General features: G+C 42.7%; 1 protein-coding gene across 3 annotated transcripts in view; it reads right to left on the reverse strand.

Annotated features, from left to right (window-relative positions):
• Window positions 1-20,382, reverse strand: part of kdsr (3-ketodihydrosphingosine reductase) — a 58,072-nt gene extending 37,690 nt beyond the window's left edge. The window contains exons 1-5 of one of the 3 annotated variants that reach the window (XM_072283259.1): window positions 20,057-20,382; window positions 11,256-11,345; window positions 5,701-5,757; window positions 4,694-4,759; window positions 2,174-2,269 (exon numbers count right to left, since the gene is read on the reverse strand). In XM_072283259.1, the coding sequence (XP_072139360.1) occupies window positions 2,174-2,269; window positions 4,694-4,759; window positions 5,701-5,757; window positions 11,256-11,345; window positions 20,057-20,224 (477 nt within the window). In that variant the 5' untranslated portion in view covers window positions 20,225-20,382. The remainder of the gene's footprint in view (window positions 1-2,173; window positions 2,270-4,693; window positions 4,760-5,700; window positions 5,758-11,255; window positions 11,346-20,056) is intronic. The other 2 variants (XM_072283258.1, XM_072283260.1) reach the window with 2 other exon arrangements.
• Between the last annotated feature and the right edge of the window lie 3,057 nt (window positions 20,383-23,439).

The following is a 23,439-nucleotide window of genomic DNA, read 5'->3' on the forward strand; positions in this document are numbered from 1 at the left end:
GATTTATTGCTCTAGCACTATTTATGTTTCTTTTGGAGTCGTCTTGAAACTATTATCAGCAGCTTTAAAGATAGTGAGTCAATCTTTGACAGTTCTTAAAGTCAGCATAACTGCAAGTCAGTCAGGACATTGCTGATGCCCCGATATTTCAGAATCAGAATCAGGTTTAATATCGCTGACTTGTGCTCTGAAATTTATTGTTTTGCAGCAGCACTAACAGTGCAATACATAAAAAATACTATAAATTGTAAGAAATACATATTTAAAATAAATTAAATAATGAGTGCACAAGAGAACAACAATACTGTGGTAGTGTTCACGAGTTGGTTCACAGTCAGTTCAAAAAAATCTGATGGCCAAGGGGAACAAGTTGTTCCTAAAACATTGAGTGCTCATCTCCAGGCTCCTGTACCTCCTCCCTGGTGGTAATAATAAGACATGGCTACGTCCTGGGTGGTAGGAGTTTTTAAAATGGATGCTGCCTTTTTGAGGCATTGCCTTTTGAAGATGTCTGCGATGCTGGGGAGGCTAGTGCCCATGATGGAACTGGTTGAGTTTGCAACCTTCCGCAGCTTTTTTCAACCCTGTGCAGCGGACTCTCCATATCAGACGACGAAGCAACTAGTTGGGAATGCTTATTGGTTGCCAGAAAAAGAAACGCATTAATGTGGCCAGCGTGGAACAACAATAGTGTCCCGGCCCAAAATGTCAAATTCCTTTTCATGGATGCTGCCTGCCCTGCTGAGTTCCGCCAGCATTTTTGCGTTACTCCAGATTTCCAGAAACATTTGTGTTTATGACTAAGCAATGACGAACTTCTTAGCAATTCACTTCAGAACCACAAGGGGTGTTGGTAGCAGTTTGTGTGGCATCCTGCAGGCCTTGACAATAAATGTTTACATGAACAGGAAAAACAGCAAAACAGCCATTTCTTCCCTCATACAGCTGGCAGATCAGTGACCAGATTTCAATCTCTGTTGGATTAAAATCCAAACCAAGAAAAACATTTTCCAAAACATTGTAGCTCAACTTGTCAAAAGAAAAAAAAAATCAGTATCAATTCCTGGCAAAAGCTCAAAATGTCAACTATTGAACGATTTATGAGGAATACTTCGTAGACACACGATATAGACACACTGCTCTTTTTAAGGGAGCCAATGTTGTTAATGAACGACAAGCTGAATCACAACAGGAATTTATGAATAGCAGAGCATTGACCCGTGAGATGGTTCATTGGTTATTAATTACAAGTTTATTTTCCTTTCCCTTAAAACTACTGCTTCATGTGATGCTCCATTTCCTTCCTGAAGTCACAAGAATCACAAACATTCCCAAAAAAAACTGGATAAGAGCAACTAATGCATGGAAACAATACCAACAGGAGTATCATTTGGAAAAGTATCACCTGTTCTCAGAATCACTGTGGGAATACTTTCAAGGTGACTTGTCAATGCCTTCCTTCAGGTAATTATTGTTATTATTATTTAGAGATACAGGCCTTCTGGTCCAGCAAGCTTACCATGTGACCAATTAACCAATCAATCTGAATGCCCTGGAAATGTGGGAGAAAACCAGAGCACCCAGAGGAAATCCACGTGGTCACAGGGAGAACATACGAACTCTTTACAGGCAGAATTAAACCCAGGGCACTGGTCTGTACTAATATTATGCTTCCTCCCTTAAGGATGGTACTAAATGTTAGCATTGACAGAGATGCTTCAAACCCGAAAAAGCTGTTTTTTTTAATATTCATTTATGTGAAATGATTCATTACTAAACCAACCGAAGGGTTGTACTGTTAAAAAAAAGTCCTAGAAAGTCATCTATGTATTTGGAAACTGGAAAGGTTAAAAAAAGAGGTAAAGAATGGTTACTAGTTGAAACTCTGTAGTCCAAAATAAAACCCAATTTTGTTTACATACTAAATAGAAGAAATTCTGCAGATGCTGGAAATCTAGAGTAACACAAGCACAAAACGCTGAAGGAACTCAGCAAGTCAGGCAGCAATCTATGGAGAGGAATAAACAGTGAATATTTTGGGTCAAGACCCTTCAACAGACCTGCCTGACCTTCTGAGCTCCTCCAGCATCTTGTGTGTGCTATTCTTTACATGCTTCCACAAACGTTTCCACTGTACAAAAATAAAATCAGTTTATTAAAGCAAATTACTCACTCTGAAAATGCCGATGTCAACATCTTCAAACTTTGCAGCAACAGATGTTCCAGCGCAGTTTATCAGCATGTCCACTGGCCCCAGCTTCTCCTGAGCCTTGAGAGTTAAATATTACATTAATGTCCGAGCAGAAAAAAAGTGTTCAATTGGAAAAAAAATACAATTTCTCTGAACAGCTTAGTTGAAGCTTTTCAAACAGGAAGGCATAACTAAATTAACAAAAAAAAAACTACTGGTAGATTTGCGTTGGGTCAAGGCTTTCTCCAGATTCCAACATTCGCAGTTTCTCCTATCTCCACCAAAACACTGTTGATAAATACTCTACCTGGAGTTTAAAAATGTCACAATTACTTAGTTAAAAACACAAAACAATGGCGTTCCATATTTAAAGTAGAAAGCTTTTAGAATTTGTTCTTTTGGATGGAAAAATAAGGCAGAACAGCTATTTTTATATTGCCTCCAGTTGGCTCCTAAGTACATACTTCATAATTCTTAGGACAGCTCTGTTTCAAACATCTATAAAACAGGCAAAACAAAACTTAGACATTGCTGGGCAACGTACAATGATAATATTACGTAAGTTTGTCATTGACATTATAAATGGATAAACTTTAGTTTGCCTCTGTTTCTAGCAAAGTATATGAGAAGGAATTCTTATTGAAAACTATCAAATATTGAAAGACCGAGACAGAGTGGATGTGGAGATGATGTTTCCCGTAGCGGAAAAGGCTAGGTCCAGAGAGCACAACCTCTGAATTGAAGAATGCCCCTTTAGAAAAAATGAGAAGGAATTTCTGTAGCCAGTGGGTGGTGAATCTATGGAATTCATTGCCGCAGACGGCTGTCGAGGCCAAGTCATTGAGTATAATTAAAGTGGAGGCTGATAGGTTCTTGATTAGTAAGGGTGTCAAAGGTTACAGGAAGAAGGCAAGAGAATGGGGTTGACAGAGACAATAGATCAGCCATGATGGAATGGCGGAGCAGACTTGGTGTGCCAAATGGCCCATTTCTGCTCTTAAGTCTTATGGACTTGTTTGTTTATTTATTTATTAGATATGGCCCTTGTGGCTACGGGGGTCAGGGGGTATGGAGGGAAGGCTGGGGCGGGGTTCTGAGTTGGATGATCAGCCATGATCATAATAAATGGCGGTGCAGGCTCGAAGGGCCAAATGGCCTACTCCTGCACCTATTTTCTATGTTTCTATGTTTCTATATACATCGTGGTGTAGGCCTTTGTAGCCATGCTGCCCAGCAACCCCCGATTTAACCCTAGCCTAATCATGGAACAATTTACAACGAGCAATTAACTTCCTAACTGGTATGTCTTTGGACTGTGGGAGGAAACTGGAGCACCTGCAGGAAACCGACGCAGTCACGGGGAGAACGTACAAACGCCTCACAGACAGTGGCTGGAATTGAATCCGGGTTGCTGGGACTGTAAAGCCTTGTGTCACCATGCTGCTCCTTATAGTTATTCCATTTGCAAAAGTTATATCACCCTTTAGTAAGCATAAACTAATACAAGTAGCACAGAAGGTAGAGAAAATTGAATTGTACAAATAGAACAAAAGAACCATTCCGAAAGAATGAAGCCAGGGTTGCCATAGATTTAAGGTGGGGGAACCTAGTCCATATGTTAATGAGGATAGAGGAATAACAAGAAGCATACAAGTAAAAAAGCTGTGAAATCAAGAAGTTACAGTGAGGAAAAAAATATAAGCAGAGGAACATAAAAGCAGAAATAGAGAGCTGTGTTAAATACCCACAATGTCAGGCTGTGGTAATTAGGATAGAAACATGGAGCCAATCTCAGGAAACTGGTCAGTTCTAATACAGAGAATGAGAAATACCTGAAGGTATAGAATTCAACACAGTTCTGAAGGCTATGTCATACTTCAATAAAAAACAGCGTTCCTCAGGCTTTTGTTACAATAGGCCACAGGCAGATAAGGTGGAGATGGAGTAGGATAGAGATATGAAATGGCGGGCAGCAGGGAGCTCGGCTTTGTTTCTGTATAGTGTATGCAGGTAGATCACATGGCAGCCTGTCTGCGTTTAGTTTGCCAATGACTACACTGTGAACACCAAATGCAGCTCACAAATTTGAGGCAGTTGAAGGCAGGTAGAGGAATGGAGCTGATGGGGGAACAAAAATGGGATGAACATTTAAAATTATTGCAAATGAGCATTCTATAGCTGGAACAGACTTGGTGAGCTGAAGGCCCATCTCATGTTATATGAATCTTTTACACATTCTGGAATGTTTTCACTCTTTCTAAAAGTGCATTTTACAATTCCATGCATTTGTCTGTAAAATCACATGTGATAAGGACAGATTGAGCAACCGCTGACATCATCAGGGGTGAAGGACCCTCATTGCTGCCCGAAACACCAGCCGCGCAACGGGCAGTGAGTGAGATGCAACAGCAGGTCAACCAAATGAGGACACAAGATATAAAGAGAACCTGGCAGATGTGTTTCATATCCTTGAGGGAGGGGAAAAGAAAGCAACAAACGTACTTGTTTTATCACACTCTGCACTTGTCCGTAGTCTTTTGAGACATCAACCGATATGCATAAAACCACCTGTGAAACAAATCAAGAGTCTTCACCATCAAACGTGCATTAATCATCAGATCATCACAGCCGAAGCATCAATGACAACAGAAATGCACAAGTACCTCCTTAAAGATCTGCACAATGGAAACTGAAAATAGCCGACTACACAATGAAATTGATTCTTCCGACGAGAAGGAGACAGCAAGTGAGTGCAGGGGTTTTAAAAAAACAACTGGGAACAGGCACAGGGATCACTGGGGAGGAGAGTACGATGTACGACAAAGAAATGACGTGCACATAATCACAAGCAAGGGGGAAAAAAGACACTACAGGACACAGTGCAGAGCGAGACAGAAGTGCAAGAGTGAGGCAGAGGGTGGGGTGGGGGTGGTGGAGAGGAAAAGCCACTCTTGCTCAATGGTAGCTCGTCTATCTCTGGGAAAAGTATGAGAAGAAATGCAAATCTTCACCCCCCCACCCCAAAAAAAAGCACAAGAAAGGAAGTGCAATACTGACTGAATATCCAAAGAGAACTCATCAGCATACCCAGAAAATTTAAAGTGAATATGCCCCACTTCCAGTCACTCAGCCGATTACATGGTGACAGCCTGCAGAAATAAAAACTAAGAACCAATCTGGTAGAAATACTTGTGCTATGGATGGTTAGTATTTAATGAGGTTTTAAAAACCAGCATTTAGAAAGCAATTTTTTTTAAGCTTTACAGTTATTTTGCCAGAAACCAAATTACTTTCATATTGGCAGAGCGATGCAATTTATCTTGCCAAAATAAAAGCTCTCTCATTCCCCAATCACATGTGAACTGCTCTCTTTCAATAAAATGTCAGTGAACAAAGAAGCTACTTAGAAATACAAGGGTAACATTTAAATCACAATAGCTCTACACCCATACACACAAAATGCTCTGGTAAAAAGCACGCACACAACTTAACAACTCCTCTACGCCCACCTGTTTATCATTAATAGAATATTTCTCAATTTCCTTCTTTGCTCGCAGCAGCTTGGTCTGTAAGATAAAAAATGATTAAACCACAAAACTACCTAAGCACAAAAGACTCTACAGATGCTCGAAATTCAGAGTAACACATACAACGTGCTGGAGGTCAGGCAGCATCTATGAACAAAAATAGAGAGCAGATTTTTGGGCCGAGGACCCCGATTAAGGGTCAGCTCTTTATTCCTCTCCACAAATGCTGCCTGATCTGTTGAGTTCCTCCAGCATATTTTGTGCGTTAAACCACATAACTATTTGCAGATACGATAGGGTCTTTTAAGAGACTCTTGGATAGGTACATGGAGCTTAGAAAAATGGAGGGCTATGGGTCACCCTAGGTAATTTCTAAACTAAGTACATGTTGGGCACAGCATTGTGGACCAAAGGGCCTGTATTGTGCTGTAGGTTTTCTATGTTAACTACATTTTTTTTTACTGTATTTACCCTATCTTCCCCCTCACCTTAACAGTGATAGAGCTCCCCTTGTTCTCACATCACACCCCATGACCTCTGCATCTCACGTTATTCTCTGCAACTCCCACCATCTTCAACAGGATCCTACCACCAAACACATCCTTACCCCACCCCACCACCCAACTCTCTGCTTTTTGCATGGATCACTCCCTCCCTGATTCCCTTGTCCAGTCATCCCTCCCCATTAATCTCTCTCCTGGCACTTATCCCTGCAAGTGACAGAAATGCTACACCTGCCCATTCATCATCTCCCTTATCTCCATTCAGGACCCCAAACAGTCCCTTCTGGCGAGGCAACACTTCACTTCCGAATCTGTTGGGGCATCAGTTGCATCCGGTGCTCCTGATGTGGCCTCCTCCACATTGGTGAGGTTGAAGTAATTTGGGGGGGAAACTCAGCTCCATCCGCCAAAAGTGGAGTTTTCTGGTGGCCAACCATTTTAATTCCCATCTTCATTTTCATCCTGACATGATGGTCCATTGCCACAATGAGGCCACTGAGCGTAGAGGAGTAACACATCATATTCCGACTAAGTAGCCTCCAACCTGATAGAATGAATATTGATTTCTCCTTCCAGTAATTGTTTCCTTCCTCTTCCCTCTTCTACTCCCCACTCTGGCCTTTTACCTCTTTTCCTCACCTGCCTATCACCTCTCCCAATGCCCCTTCTTCCCTTTCTCCCATGGTTCATTCTCCTCTCTATCAGATCCCTTTTTCTCCAGCCCTTGACTTTTCCCACTCACCTGACTTCACCTATCAACACTCACAACACGCTGGAGGAGCTCAGCAGGTTGGGCAGCATCCATGGGAAAGATCAGCCAACGTTTCGGGCCGGAACATCGACCGATCTTTTCCACGGATGCTGCCCGACCTGCTGAGTTCCTCCAGCGTGTTGTGAGTGTTGCTTTGACCCCAGCATCTGCAGATTATTTTGTGTTTGACTTCACCTATCATCTTCCAGCTTGTCCTCCTTCCCATCCACCTACCTTATACTGGCATCTTCCCCCTTCCCTTCCAGTCCTGACGAAGTTCTCGGTCCGAAACACTGACAGTTTATTCCTTCCTACAAATGCTGCCTTACCTGCTGAGTTTCACCAGCATATTCTGTGTGTGTTTTTCATCTAGGTTTTTTAATCTGGCATTTAGTAAATTTTGGTGACATATGTTCTAATAGAAGTACAAATCTGTTCCCTAAGTTTAAATGTATTCCAAGCCATTGGTGATCCAAACTGAATTGTTTTGGTCAACAAACTCAAAGGGGATCATTTTAAGCCCCTGATTTAAGCAACTTGGAGACTTGGACATGCAGATATGCCTAAAGGAAAGGGTTCCCTCTTTTACAAACTAGTTACCGATAGCGTAGGAGGGTGGCGTGTGGGAGCTTGGCGGTTAGTGCAACACTCTACAGTGCCACTGATCGGGGTACAATTCCCGCTGCTGTAAGGACTATGCATGTTCTCCCCATTAGCGCACGAGTTTCCTCCTGGTGCTTCAGTCTCCTCCCACGTTCCAACGAAGTATGGTTTGGGTTAGTAAGTTGTGGGCATTATTTGCACTGCATTGATCGCTGATGCAAATTTTGCATTTCACTGTATGTTTCAATGTACATGTGACAAGTAAAGCTAATCTTTATTCCCAAAAACATACCATTCCAAACTTATAACTGGTCCCTACTTGGAAACCCTGAATAAACATATGAATGCTCTTCCATTTTATCCCCAATTAAATTAATTTCTTAAAAAAATGTTTTTACTTCTGCAACTGCACAAGTTCTTAAATCCAAGTCACCCCATCTCAGCAACAACCAGCATCTAACACAGGCTAAGAAAATGCTTTCAATAGAACTAAAAACGCATTGAAAATGCTTTCAATTTACATACAACTTTTAATATGGGAATGGTGCTAAACTACTACAGAAATTTCTTAGGGAAAAAAGGGAAATGAAAAGCTTAAAAGGCATATGACTTAGTAGGTTAATTGGTCTGATGGGTGCAATTGGGTGCCATGGACTCTTGAGGTAGGAAGGCACTGTTATAGTTTTTTATCTCTAAATAAAATTTTACTACGGATGGCATCCATTATTAAGGACCCCCACCACCTAGAACATGTCCTCTTCTCATTACTACCATCAGGGAGGAGGAACAGAAGCCTGAGGGGAGTATGGGGCGTAAGGGAGGGGTGGCACCTCTGGTGGGGGAACATGTTGCGTCCTTTTCAAGGCGGTTGGTCCACCTTTGGTCCCCACCTGGCACTCAGCTCTCACCTGCGGCTCCTCGTAGCTGTTTGCATGCGGCAGCAGCCACACCCCGGGCAAAGGCTTCGACAAGCCGGCTAAACCAGGTGAGGGTAGCCGATGGGTCTCAAACTCTCGGTGAGATAAGGAGTTGTCTATCCCAGCATGTGAAGACAGACTCCTGCGGATTGAGCGGACGAGACCAATGGAAGGTCCAACAGTCAAGAAGACGGTCTCTGCAAGTGTCGTGTAGAGCAGGACAAGACACAGAAAATGTCCTGGTCATCCACTGCGCCTAGTCCCATCTCCAGCCTTCTCGACTCTGTCTTGCCACTGGATCCAGATGGGAATTGGGAAGAGAGAGTGAGGCTGATGCTGCGCAACTCTCCCTCACTTAAATCCAAATCACGTGCTAGTCTCGGCACCATCAAGCCGACTGGTGGCGCAGTGATATCAGTGCCGGACTCCGGGAGCGAAGGTTCCTGAGTTCGAATCTAATCGAGCCGCTCCCGGGCACACTTTCCATCCGTGCTGGGATGAGTGTTGAGCTAGCAACTTGACCTCGTAAAAAGTACTAATGGTATCAAGGTCTTCATCAATGACGATGGACGAACCTTACAGGAGCCTGAAGGCACACACTCAATGATTCAGGAACAGCTTCTTAACCTTAGCCAGAGTTCTGAATGGACTTTGAACCCATAAACACTATTTCACTACTTTCTTTTTCTCTATTAGCACGACTTATTTAACTTTTATATAAATTACACTTCATACAGTAAATTACAGTTTACGTAGTACAATGTATTGCTGCCACATAACAACAAATTTCACATTAAACTGATTCTGAATTTTAACTGCCATGATTTAAGGCATCAGTTAGTCTTGCGAGACCATGGATCTGCGCCTGGAAAGTCTTCACTCTCCAGGGCGCAGGCCTGGGTAAGGTTGTATGGAAGACCAGCAGTTGCCCATGCTGCAAATCTCCCCTCTCCATGAGACCATGAGACCAAGGGAAGGGCATTAGAACCCATACAGCTTGACACCAATGTTGTCGCAGAGCAAGGTGTGATTAAGTGCCTTGCTCAAGGACACAACACGTCCCCTCAGCTGGGGCTCGAACTCACGACCTTCAGGTAGCTAGTTCAATGCCTTAACCACTTGGCCACATGCCCACTGCCATGATTAAGAGGACAAAAAAAAGGCAAAGGAAGGATAAAAAGTTTTCCAAAACATGGTTGATAAGCCTTCATGTCAAACGATGGAGCAGCAAGATCCTTAATATCTCCTCAGAAAGCAAATACAAAGAAAATTTGACTGATCTTAAAATGGTATGAAAAATGGTATGAATTAATGCATCTTCCAATGCCAGTGCTCAAGAAAGTGGGACCTGTTGACACACTCAATATTTAGGAACAGCTTCTTCTCCTCTGCTATCAGATTTCTGAACAGTCTATGAACACTGCTCGCTATTCCACTATTTACTTACTTCCTGTTCCCTCTCCTCTTTCTTCCTTTCCCCCCTCCCAATCATGATTCCCCTTTCTGTGACCCTTTCCCACTCTCAGCCCACACTAGAGACCCATATCAGAATCAGGTTTATTATCACTCACGTCATGAAATTGTGGTAGCAGTAGGGTTCTATGCATATTATGTGCTTAAGACTTTCGCACAGTAATGTACATCTTTGGAACGTGGGAGGAAACCAGAGTAGCTAGAGGAAGCCCACGCGATCACAAGGAGAACATACAAACTCTTTGGACAGAAGTCAAACTCAGATTGGTGATTGCTGCCGCTGTAAAGCGATTGTGCAAACCGCTATACTAACGTGTCAACACCACAGAAGTTTGGCTTGTGTTAATTTCTCTACATCCATTATCAAAACAGAAGGATCCATAAAATCCTGGGACATCACACCAGTCTGGTAATGGTCGTGTAATGTCCATCTGCTCTGTCCAGGGTACTTCGGTCCTTTTGCTATCCTTAAAGTTTCAGTAACATATTTGGACTAATGTACAATCAGCTCACAAATTAGGATAGGATTCCATTTCTGTGACCTGCTCCCAGGTCTGAAAAGAATGAAAAACGTGTGGGAGAGCATCATCGAAACAGCTGTGACACAAGAACCAAGCAGGTGGGTAACGGCAGCCCATCTCACTGACTTGTTGAGCAAGTGAGCGCGTCTACTTAGTGCTTAGTGCTCAGTGCTCCCACAGAACCCAGCCCCAAATTGTTGCAGCTCAGTCGGGAAAAGGGGGAAGAGACAAGGGAAAGCACAGAGAAATGCCTCATCCTCATCTGTAGGTACATTTTAAGAAACGGAGCAAAAAGCAAAATGACCTATTCACATTCAAAGATTTTACCCATAACTTAGGAAGACTTTTAGTAAATTCAAACATGCAAAAATTCTATGCACCCCACTTTCTTAGAAACCCAATTTTAAAAGAATAAAGAGAGTTAGAGACAACCAGGGAATGACCCATTTATCGCTTATTTCCTATTTGGAACGCTTATTTTGTTCCTTTCACTCTATCGCTAACTTAGTTTCAGTTTTAAAAAAAATCACTGTAAGATTGTTCGTCATTAGCTTCATAATAAAGGATTGAAAGTACTTTTTTCAACTTGGAATTTAGTTATTTTTGGAAGTGTCAAACCCTGCACTCAATCTCTCAACGGTTTTGGTTTGTTTTCAAGTAACCTCTACAGATTCACTCAACACAAATATGTTGTACGAAAATCATCCTACAAGATCAATTAAAGTTTATCAACTGGGCAGGCGGCTGTTAACTGTGTTCCACCACATACCTCATCCCGAGCCACCAAAGTTATAAAAGCACCATGCTTGAAGCATTCGATGGCAATGCTTTTACCGATACCACTTGAACCTCCAGTTACCTTTAAAAAGATAAGAAATATATGTACAGTATCTGAAATACATCTTATGGAAATGTTTGTTTGATGACAAACTTCAATAAAAAATAAATTACAAGAAAAAGATCAGTAAAGTTACAAAACTATTTTATCTTTATGCTTCAGAGTAGTCACTCTACATTCTTGCTAGAGCATCTCTCTGAAATATCTGGTCTGTTCCATTGCTGTTTGTAGGATCTTGCTGCCACAATTCCTCAGTATGTGAGAACACAATGCAACTGTGAGTGGTAGACAAGAGATTCTGCAGATAGATGCTGGAAATCTTGAGCAACACAAGCACACATAAAATGTTGGAGGAACCCATCGACCATTCATCCCCCTCCACAGATGCTGCCCGACCTGCTGAGATCCTCCAGCATTTTGTTTTGTGTAAGTGTAAATCTTTCTCCGATCACCAAGTGATCTGTCATGGTCTTTAAAATTCTAGTCCAAAGAAGAACGGCAGAGCTTCTAAAAGTTTAACACATTGGAATTAGTTACTAACACCCTACATGCATTTGCTTTCATTTCCCCCTTCACTACTATTTTCCTTTCGGGCAAAATAAACTTGTGTATTTCTTACTTTCACAACTAAAATACATTCTATAATAAACCCAAGAGATTATACAGATGCTGGAATCTTGAGGTTCACACACAAAATGCTGGAAGAACTCAACAGGTCAGGCAGCATCTGTGGCGGTATCAGAGCCTTAGGTCCCACATCACAAGGTTTAGGAACAGTCGGTACCCTTCAACTATCAAGTCTGGATAACTTCACTCAGCTCAACTCTGAACTGATTCCACAACCCTTTTTTTCCCCTCACTTTCAAGTTCTCTACAAGTCATGGCCTCCATATTATTTTTTTATTATTTGTATTGGCACAATTTGCCTTCTTTTGCACGTTGGTTGCACGTCAGTCTTTGTGTGCAGTTTCTCACAGATTCTATTGTATTTCTTTGTTCTACTGTGAATGCCTGCAAGAAAGTGAATCTCATAGTAGCATGTGGTGACATATACGCACTCTGATAATAAATTTACCTAGAACTTTGGAGAGAAATAAACAGTCGACGTTCTGGTCCGCGACCCTTCGTTCAGGGCAAGTAGTACAAGTTGGCTGGTGATAGGGAAGGGGGGGGGGATGAAGTAAGGAGCTGGGCGGTGATAGGTGGAAAAGGTAAAGGGCTGAAGGAGGAATTTGATTAGAGAGGCCAGTGAACCATGGGAGAAAGAGAGGCCAGAGGGGCACCTAAAGCATAAAGGAGTGTTGCCTTTGTCGTCAGCAGATTCAATACAAGCTCACCAATCTATTAAGGTATAAGCACGATATTAGAAAGGAGCTAGCAATAGCACTGGAAGAGATATTTGTGCAAAAGAATCAATCTAGAAATGATTTCTTATTTTAGGTGGGGAGAGGCTGAAGAGAAAGCGGGGGGGGGGGGGAGAAATTCCCTGCAATGCACATATTCCAAATAAAAACAACACTGCATGATTGACAGAACAGCTTCAACAAAAAAGAATCAAATTCAAGATAAAGAATAGCAAAACTGATGCTGGAAGTGGTCCAGTGCTACCTCAATTAACACCTGATTTTGGTTTTAGGAATGGGGTAAAGACAGATGCCACTGATTATAATCAGAAAAATGGAACCACAGCCCAGCTCAAACTATTGTAAAATATATTGGCAAACCGAATGGGTTCAAGTTGCATGTGGAGTAGACAACATCTGTGAGCCAGAAATGTTATAGCACCAATGAAGAGTTAAGTATTTTTTTATGTACGTTCAGACCACAGCGCTACTAATGAGGTGCACTGTGCAAAGTTAGACGGTGTAGAGATATCAGAAACACCATCGTAAGGCAATGCCAATCCCAAAAGATGTAAAACAAATGCAGAAAATGTTGAAACTAATTATCAGGTCAGACGGCATTTATGGAGACTGAACACCAGCAACTTTGCACTAGAAATGGAAAAGGATGAAATATTGATGCAGGAAATTCTGGCGGGGGTAGGGTGGGAAAAAAGTAGAAGACAAACAGAAAGGAATGCTGTGATAGAGCCAAATTCTAGAGAGATTAAGATGGAAGCAATAACGGTGCAAAGTGAAAAGATTAATACTGGGGCAAATCAAGAAATGAAAGATTGCAGTAGTAGATTTACAAACTACTAAAAGTACTGTTAACTGCCTATTGGCGCAATGAAGCTGGGTGCAGCCCCTGCAAGAACTTGGTGGGGAAGAACTAGTCAAGGGCTCTTCTGCTTACTGGAGAGGGAGAGACTAGGTCTTGTGGGGAAGCTTCTCAATTATTGTGGTGGTATGGGGTGGCGCGGAAGCGTGGTGGCTAGCACAAGGCTTTACAATACAGCTGACGGGGGTTCAATTCCTGCTGTTGTCTGTACGTTCTCCCTGCGAGTCTCCTCTGGGTACTCCAGTTTCCTCCCACAGTCCAAAGACGTACCGGTTGGTAGGTTAATTGGTCATTGTAAATTAGCCTGTGATTAGGCGAGGGTTAAGTTGGTGGGCTGCTCCTTGGCACGGTTGTAAGGGCTGGAATACTGGATCTCAATAAAAATGAGTGACCGCAGTGCTATTGATGTGTAGCAACGTAATAGAAAAGTCTTGAGAGCATTGACTATCGAGTGTAAAGAATAAAAAGGAATGTTACACAAGAACATAAGAAATAGGAGCAGGAGTCGGCCATCTGGCCTGTCGAGCCTGCTCCGCCATTCAATAAGATCATGGCTGATCTGGCCATGTACTCATCTCCACCTATCTGCCTTTTCCCCATAACCCTTAATTCCCTTCCTATGCAAAAATCTATCCAACCTTGTCTTAAATATATTTATTGATGTAGCTTCCACTGCTTCATTGGGCAGAGAATTCCACAGATTCACCACTCTTGGGAAAAGCAGTTCCTCCTCATCTCCATCCTAAATCTACTCCTCCGAATCCTGAGGCTATAGGACCCTAGTTCTAGTCTCACCTACCAGTGGAAACAACTTTCCTGTCTCTATCTTATTTAGCTCATTCATAATTTTGTATGTTTCTATAAGATCTCCTCTCATTCTCATATGGTTTATTCTTGTGAATACTGATAACCAAAATAAACTTTATTCATAATAAGAAGTGTCTATTGAAAGCTGGGAGTTGTTCATTAAACCATATGGTGAACATATATGTGTAGGATGGAGAATTGAATGGGCATCCAATAAAAGCTCAGCCTCATGCTCTTAACAATCCCCCAAACCACATTCAGTCTTCCCAATGCAGCGGAAAATTCATGTAGAGCAGCAAATTAAGGACTCTACCCACAGCATTTTGAATTTAGATTACTTAATAAAGCAGAGATTACCTGTAGCGTTCTGAATTTAATCTCTGCTTTATCAGGAAAATGGGACAGGACCAGAAGATGTAGGAGCAGAATTCAAAAGGCATGTGATGGGTCTCAATGCTTAGTGATGGGATCATACGCGACGCAGTACCGCAACGGTGAGCGCCATGCTGTTACAACTCCGATGTTCTGGAGTTCGGTGCTCAATTCCGGTGCCATCTGCGAGGAATCTGTTCATCCTCCTTGTGGAATGCCTGAGTTTTCCCCCGGGTACTCCGGTTTCCTCCCACAGTCCAAAGAAGTACCGGGTAGATGAATGGTCATGTTAAGTTACCCTGCGATTAGGTTCGTCAGGGGATGCCAGGCTGGCATGGCTGAGAGGTCTGCAAGGACCTACTCCAGGCCATATCGCTGAATAAATAAATGGTGTCGGAAGTGCCAAAGGATGGGGGGGCCGGGATGGTGAAAACAAACACTGAAGATGAGGAGAAGCGGAAACAACTGTGGATCTGGGAAGGGAGACAGAGGAAGAGGTAAGAGCAGGGAAGGGGGAAATTAAATAGACTCGTTGTGCAGGCTCCATCAAAACAGTGGAAGGGAAGCTTTTGCCAGAAAGAAAAGGATAGAAGTACAGAGACATGGGGAGGGGAAAGGAGGTCAAAGATACTGGGTTGGGGAGGTGGGGTCATAGCCAGCCACAGTGAGATCACAGGCTGTTATCTGATTTACTGTTGGTGATTTGAGAATCCAAATTCTCTTTATTACATAACCATGAGGAACTCAGGTGGAATTAGCAACAAGAAGCATGAAAGCAGGCAGTATAGTGCAGTGATTACTGCTGCTGCCTCGTTGCTCCGAAGACTCAAGTTCAATCCCCACATTGTGCAGACTGTGTGCAATGTTCTACCGTTTCCCCGTCTTTACTTAGGTACTTGTGTACTTAGGAAACACCATAACATCTGATGGGAGAGCTGACATTGAAATCAGGAGGAAGATTGGGATTGCTAAACGCACGGTTAAGCATTTGAGCAAGATACTGAAGAATAACATAATTTCTAAGGGTACGAAACTCAGAGAGTTACAGTGCTACATTTATTCCACACTAACATCCGGAAGTGAATGATGGACAATATCAAAGCAAAATGAGGGGATACTCAAAGCTGCAGAGATGAGATGAAGGAAGGAAGGAAGGAAGGACAGAGTAACAAATGAAGAAGTGTTGCGAAAAATCAGAATCAGATACCATGAAGCAGGAAACGGCAGCTGAAATTTCTGGGATGTGTACTGAGGAACGAGAAGCTCGAACATCTTGCAGTGACAGGAAAAATTAAGGGAAGAAGTAGTCATGGTCGACAGCACATGATATTCATGAATTCCATCAAAGGATGGACAGGGAAAAGTTTTGAAGAGGTTATCAGAACTTCTCAGATTAAAGACAGACAGAAGACCATGATTGCCCATGTCATACAACATGCATATAATGATGATGATTCCTATATCTGCATGGCTTCTCCTTGGATTTTCAAGCTCTAGTTATCTCTCTATCTATAATGGGATGTTTTTTTGTATTTGCACAGTTTGCCTTGTTTTGCGCATTGCTTGTTTGTAAGTTTTTGTTTGTGTGTAGTTTTCATTGATTCTATTGTATTTTTTGTTCTACTGTGAATGCCTGCAAGAAAATTAATCCCAGGGTGTTATATGGTGATGTATATGTACTTGGATAATAAATTTACTTTGAACTTTGATGGTCAGTGTTGATCTGGTCTATTTTTCTGCTGATTGACTCAATGACGAGCATGCAGTTGAGAGCAAAGACAGCCAAAAGATGAAGAAGTACAAGTTCCCACCCTGCCAATAAAAGATTTTAGCCTAAACTCTCCAGGCTTCAAATAATGACAGCAGCTTTGAAATAAAGAAAAACAAAGCTGAAGTAAAGAGAAATAGGTCAGTACTATCAGCACAGATAGAAAGGAAAGAGGAGTCGGAAGGAAACTGAAGATACAGTGAAACAGAGCACAAAAATGAACTCATCCACTGCAGCACAGAGAACCATGGATGATGATAGAGAGAGAAGGTGAAGGACGGAGAAATTTTCTCTGTAAGGAGCATGATCTGGCAGCCAAGGTTATTGGAATCACAAGCAAAGTTTGTGTTGGTTGATATTGCAAATGACACATTTCACGGCATGTCTCAATGTACGTGTTATAGATAAATCTGAATCTGAAAGTTTGGGGTTTTTCTATGGCCACCAGTGTAGACTGTACTAAAGGTTTTGTTAAAAAAACTACTTGACCACAAATAAAAACATTTTCGTGTCCTTGAACTTCAGGAGTCATCCATAACATACGCAGAATTTAGTCTGCAGACAAGTCCTGAAATCTGGCACTGACAACAGAAAGCAATAACTTAGCACCTCATTAAAGGAGGATGAATTAAATCTTTTAATTTATAACATAGAACATAAACCAGTACAGCACAGGAACAGGCCCTACGGCAATTGGTAACCAAATGACTAACTAAACTAATCCCTTATGCCTACACAATGTCCATATCCTTCCATTTTCCTCCCAATCAGGTGTCTATCTAAACATTCCTTACAAGTCCCTAATGTATCTGCCTCTACCACCACCCCAGGCATCCACCGCTTCGAGTAAAAAAAATACTTGCCTCTCAAATCTCCTTTAAAATTACCCCCACCCCCCCCCACTTACCTTCAATGCACGTCCTCTGGTATCAGACATTTTGACCCTGGGGAAAAGATACTGACTAATTATGTCTCACATAATCTTATAAACCTCCATCAGATCTTCCCTCTGCCTCCACCACTCCAGGAAAGACAACCAAAGTTTGTCCAAACACTCATTAAAGCACATGCTTCCAAATACCAGGCAAACCCTTCCGCACCCCTCTCCAAAGCCTCAACATCCTTCCTATAACGGGGCGGCCAGAACAATATTCAATACTCCAGATGCAACCTAACTAGAGTTTTATAAAGCTGCAACATAATTTCAAGACTTTTGAACTCAATGGCTCAACTAATAAATGCAAGCAGGCTACATGCCTTCTTAACCACCCTATCAACCTGTCTCACCATTTTCACAGAGCTGTGAACTTGGGACTCCAAGACCCCTCTGGTCACCAGCACCGTCAAGGATCTTGCCTTGAGTTGATCAATAAAAAGCCCTGACAACTAGTGGATAAAAGGAACAAAAACTACATTGGCCATTTGGTGATATTTGAGAGTTAAAGATGCAGCTCTCTAAGCAGCATATTTAACGATACAAATGACACTGCCAAGCTGAGAAGAGAGGAGTGCATCTTGCCAGCCGTCAAGATTTAAATTTTCTTTTTAAACTGGCGACATGACTGGGGGAATACTCAACTTTCAAGAGCCAAATGGTGAGAAACGTCAAAGAAGGAATGAAAAAGATTTTTTTTTCTGAAGTCACATGCCAGGCTAAGTTTAAAGCCAAAACTGCTGATTCACAGGCCAGGTGAAGGTCAAGGGGAAGAAGCTTTCAATATGAAGACCACAGGAGGTGCCAAAAGGCAAAAGAGGAGGGAAAAGTTGAGGGGTTGTGATGAATAAAGTTGGAAATAAATTTAAGAGAAAAATATTTAATGATAAATATTTAAAGAAGATTTGACAGCATCATATTGGGAAAAGGGACCTTCCACTTGTCATGATTCTGATCAGGTGACAAGTTCAAGTTTGAGAAGAGGAGTATGTTTGTAAACGCATAGCCATTTCGTATGCCCGGCCAGCTTTCCCAAGAGAAATCGATTTTTAAAAAAAACCTAGGAGGGGCTCCCTGGTGTGCACACAGAAAGAATGAGAATTGGAAACAGGAATTGCAAACAGATGGCAAAACTGTTTCCCAAGGAGTGCAGGTCGTGCCAGCACAATAGCAAAGATGACGCAACTCAGAATGAAGCTGGTAGTGCGAACACACATTCTGCAGTGTAACACTGAATATTCAAGTTATGGCAGAGGGACAAAAAAAAAACACTCCCACCCCCCCCCATAGAAGGTTCTTCCCTTTGGCCTTCATGATAAGTTTTTTTTTGGGGGGGGGAGGTGTGGAATCTTAGTCTCGCACCTGGCATGTGATGATACAATATCGGTACACATGCACACCAAGTAACTTTGAGCTTCTTCTACCTTCTAACAGACCATGGCTGAACTATAACCTAAATCTACATTCACTTGCTTGTGTTTTAGTTCCCAAAGATGCCTCCTAACCAGCTAAGAATTTTCAGTATTTACTGTTCAACAAACGCCCAGCATCTGGGATAAAAGTAAACTAAACCAGACAGCATGTTCAAATTCCTAGTACCACCATGCATGTTCAAATTCCTAGTACCACCATGCATGTGCAAATTCCTAGTACCACCATGCATGTTCAAATTCCTAGTACCACCATGCATGTGCAAATTCCTAGTACCACCATGCATGTGCAAATTCCTAGTACCACCATGCATGTTCAAATATTTTGCAATCTCTTCCAAAAAAACAAGTTTTCAAATTTTAATTACATACAATCCAATTCTAGGCTTCACAAACAACAATCACTTCTAAAAATGAGGAATACCAATCACTCCTTATAAACTAACCCTATTTATCTAGCTAACTAAAACAAGGATCTTGTCAGGCCTTTGCATTCCTGTCATCTATGCAGAAGGTATTATATTCCAAATTGTGCCAATAAGTCCATGCACGGCTGGTAATCACTAAATGACACCCTCGGAGGCATGTTCAAACAATAACGCCAGTACAGATCTAAATCAGAAGACAAAAAAATAACAAATACTGACGGCAAACTTCGGCTCCAACAAGGCAGGACTTACCTAAAAGGTACAAAGTTTGTAGACTAAAATCTCCACATTGTGGGCTCTTTGCTGAACTTGGCCTTGTGTGTAAAGGCCCAACAAATCTCCAAACAAGGGGGAAGGAAAAGAATGTGCACAGAAAGAAGCATATATAAAAAACTCTCCCTTCAGAGCAATCAAAGCCACGATCAGTCCGTACTATAACCTCAGATAGACTAATGGGAAATAGGGTCGGCCTTTGGAATCAACTGGTCACATAGCATGCAGTTTTAAAATCTTAATAAATTGGGTGCAACAATTAAATGACTTGTGTGTGCAAAACAAAGGGTGTCATAACCAATCTAATAGAGTTTCTTGAAGCATCAAAACACTTCCAGCTGAGAGGTTCGTGATTCAGTGCCTGTAAAGACATGCGATCCCATCACGGTTCAGCTCTCCGGGGAAGCGCTGAGTGAAGGCGGCGCTCCCGGAGCCCGCAGCCCCGACCCCCGCGTCGCTGCCGACAACAGCCGCCCTTTGCCCTGCCACTCACTCACCACAACGTGCGAGCCGCTCAGTTTCAGCGGCTTGGGGCTGATCAGCGGCGACACCATGTAGAGCAGCAGGACGAAAGCGACGATAAAGGCCCCGACCACCAGCAGCATGACGAGCCTCCAGCCCGATATCTCGCTCCACAGGGTGGACCCCTCCTCCAGGAAGAACATTTATAACGCGCGGCAAGCCTTCTCGCTGACGGGAGGAGCCCTGGTTAATGGAAGACTAAGGGCCGGCGATCCGAGAGGGGGGAGAAAACAACACACACCGACGTCGCGGCCCCCGGCGCACCAATCGAAGTGTTGAACTGTCTGCAAACAGAGGCGACTCGACATGCGCAGCGACAGGGAGCCGAGGCGGAAAGGAACGGGTTCACCCGAGTCGCTCATTGCCAAAGGAACCTGTCGTGCTAGCGTGGGATTACACCTGTGTCCCCAGGGGAAAGGTACTTACATCGTTATAGCAAAAAAAAATCCAGAGAAAAGGATTCAATGCAGTTAAAAAAAGGGAAAGGTTCTTATATTAATACAGTAAAGACAGGGAAAATGTCAGAGGGAAAGAAAAGTACTTATATCGATACTGTTTTAAAAAAAGAGTCCTCTGCAAGGTAAAGTCAAGTCGAACTGGCGTATACAGAAAATAAGGAACAAGAGAAAGCCAGTTAAAAGAAAAAAGAAAAAGAATTATTCAGGCAACCGTGACCTCAGTTTACTCACTTTCTCTCTCTTGACGGCACCCCCACAATAATTTAAACTTCTGTGAATCTCCTTGGATTTCCATCCAGCACGCTGATGGATGAAGTTTTGAAGTTTCTCCTCATCTGCAGCTGAAGTGGCATGTTGAAAATATGACCACACACACACACACAAACACACACAGATGGGGCCCACCATTGATCAGGGTCGACCATGGGTGCTGCGCCCTAGCTGTCCACACAAGCCAGGGCAGTACGATATGGAGGAGCGAGCTGTTGCCCTCGTAGTAGATTTCCCCTCTCCACGACTCTGGTGAATCTAAAGGAACTGCGGAGACCGATACAGTTTGGTACCAGCAGCGTCGCAGGAGTTGCAACTCGGCTTTGAACTCAACGTAGGACTGCCTGAGGGACTCCGGCTCCGGATTTTCCCTCGGGGTTTACTCCCGAAGTCTTCCCCCCAAGTGGGTATAGCCACAAGGCAGCGGAGGTTTGAGATCAGTTTTTTCTTCTATATGAGCTGCCAGCCACGGCTGAGAGAGACCCATCTATTCGAAGCGCTGGTTTTAAGGCATCACCTTTGCCCATTCTCCTCTCGAGAGAAACGGTTCTGCCGGGCTTAGTGGCTAAACCACACGTGAAGGCAAGGAGCTGGGCTTGGGTGTCAAGGGCTATTTGAAACGCACGCCATTGGGAGCATTTAATAAGTCGTGGGCGTTTATCGCCACTACTCCCCCACCCCGGCTATGACAATCTTAAGGAACCGCATTCCCACAAGGGGAACATAGTTTTACTTCCCACCCTGTCAATCTCCCTCAGAATCCTGTATAAGATCGCTCGTTCTTCCTCTCTGACACAATCAGTACAGACTCAAGCTGCTGAAAAATTCTCTTCAACCCAGAAGTAAGTGCAGAGCACCTTCTCCCCATTACTCCCTGTACAAGTACACCATTTCCTAAACATATCAAAACCTGTACCCATTACTCTGTGTGATCTCACCAGTGTCCTGTTAGGTTGTATCAAAACTTCTGTGCTTTCTACTACATACCTTTTGCAATAAAGGTGGGCATTCCACTAGTCTTACTAATTCCACAGAACAACAAAGATTTTGCTTCCTGAATACTTTCGGGTTATCTTATGGATTTCAGGCTGCTGATTATGAAAATCACCATGAAATTTCCCTATCACTCACCATTTTTTGGAATTCCCTATATTTGTTATTTCAATTCATAGTTCAAGTAAATTAAAATGTTGCCCACAATGTAAGCTGAAAAGTTTTCTATCTTGTCCGGGCATGCTTAGGCAGGGTGGATGCTGCATGGCAGGACGCGTTTTAGAAAGGCTCATAAAATTCTGTGAAGGGTTTCGATATATGAGACAGATGTTTCACAGAATAACTGATGCCAAGGTTAAGGAAGGCATTTTTTTGGTCCACAAATCTGACAGGTCATCTAGCAGGCAATTCGAAGAACTTCCAAGTTGGACCGGAGAAAATCGCATGGAAGGCATTCCAGGATGTTGCTGAAAATTTTCTTGGCAACAACAGAGCATCAAACTGTGCGGATGGTTGACAACATGCTTCAAGCATACAAAACTCTGAAGTGCAACATGTCACTAAAGACTTATTTTCTGCATTCCTATTTGGATTTCTTCCCTGCAAATCTTAATGCTGTCAGTGACAAGCACAGTGAAAGGTTTCACCAACACGTTGCAGTCATGGAGAACCAGTACCAGGGCAACTGGAATCCATCAACACACACAAAATGCTGGAGGATCCCAGCAGGCCAGGCAGCATCTAGGAAAAGCGTACTGTACAGCGACATTTTGGGCGGAATCCCTCCGACAGGACTGGAGAAAAAGAAGCTGAGTAGATTTAAAAGGTGGTGGGGAGGGGAGAGAGAAACACAAGGTGATAGGTGAAACCTGAAAGGGGAGAGGATGAAGTAAAGAGCTGGGAAGTAAATTGGTGAAAGAGACAGAAGGCTGTGAGTTCCTCCAGCATTTTGTATGTGTTGCTGGGATTTCCAACATCTGCAGATTTTCCCTTGTTTGTGATTGGAAACCGTCAATGCTGGCTAGTTGTTATTGGACACTTAAGCAAGAAGCTGCAGACACTAAATACAAATGAAAATCATCAATCATAAATTAAAAAATTCTGATGAAGTAACACTTTTGAAAAAGATTGTTCTCCAGTATTATTTGCATACCTTGTGATTGACTGGAGTTAAGTGAGTTGTTCAATGTGAGGACAAGTTTAGCCAGGCAATGGAGGAAGGTATAAGGACTAACAAGGGGAACCTCAAACCATAACCAACAGGACTGCTTAGTTTCATGGAACCAAAAGGGAAGCACTTGTATCAGGTTTTGCCAATTTTCTCCCTCCCTAATTCAATGCCACAGACATTTCATGGATGAATTGCAGTTTACAATAGTCTGGTGCAGGATGGGATACCTGTCAAGTGAGCAACTTTGTCCTTGATGTTAGGTATCTTGAATGTTATTAGAACTGCCGTGTTATTGCACTGCTGACCTGTGGCTTGTAGTGCATGGACGTGCCTCGGAAAGTAAGTCTAAGTTAATGTGGTTCATTGAGGACTACTGGAATATTTATAGTGTGATAAATCATGATGGTGATATCACCAATTATTGTTAATCTCAATGTCTTGTTGAAGATGGTTATTGCCTGAAACA

Source organism: Mobula birostris, chromosome 19 (genome assembly GCF_030028105.1).
Source record: "Mobula birostris isolate sMobBir1 chromosome 19, sMobBir1.hap1, whole genome shotgun sequence".
NCBI classification, from domain to species: Eukaryota; Metazoa; Chordata; class Chondrichthyes; order Myliobatiformes; family Myliobatidae; genus Mobula; species Mobula birostris.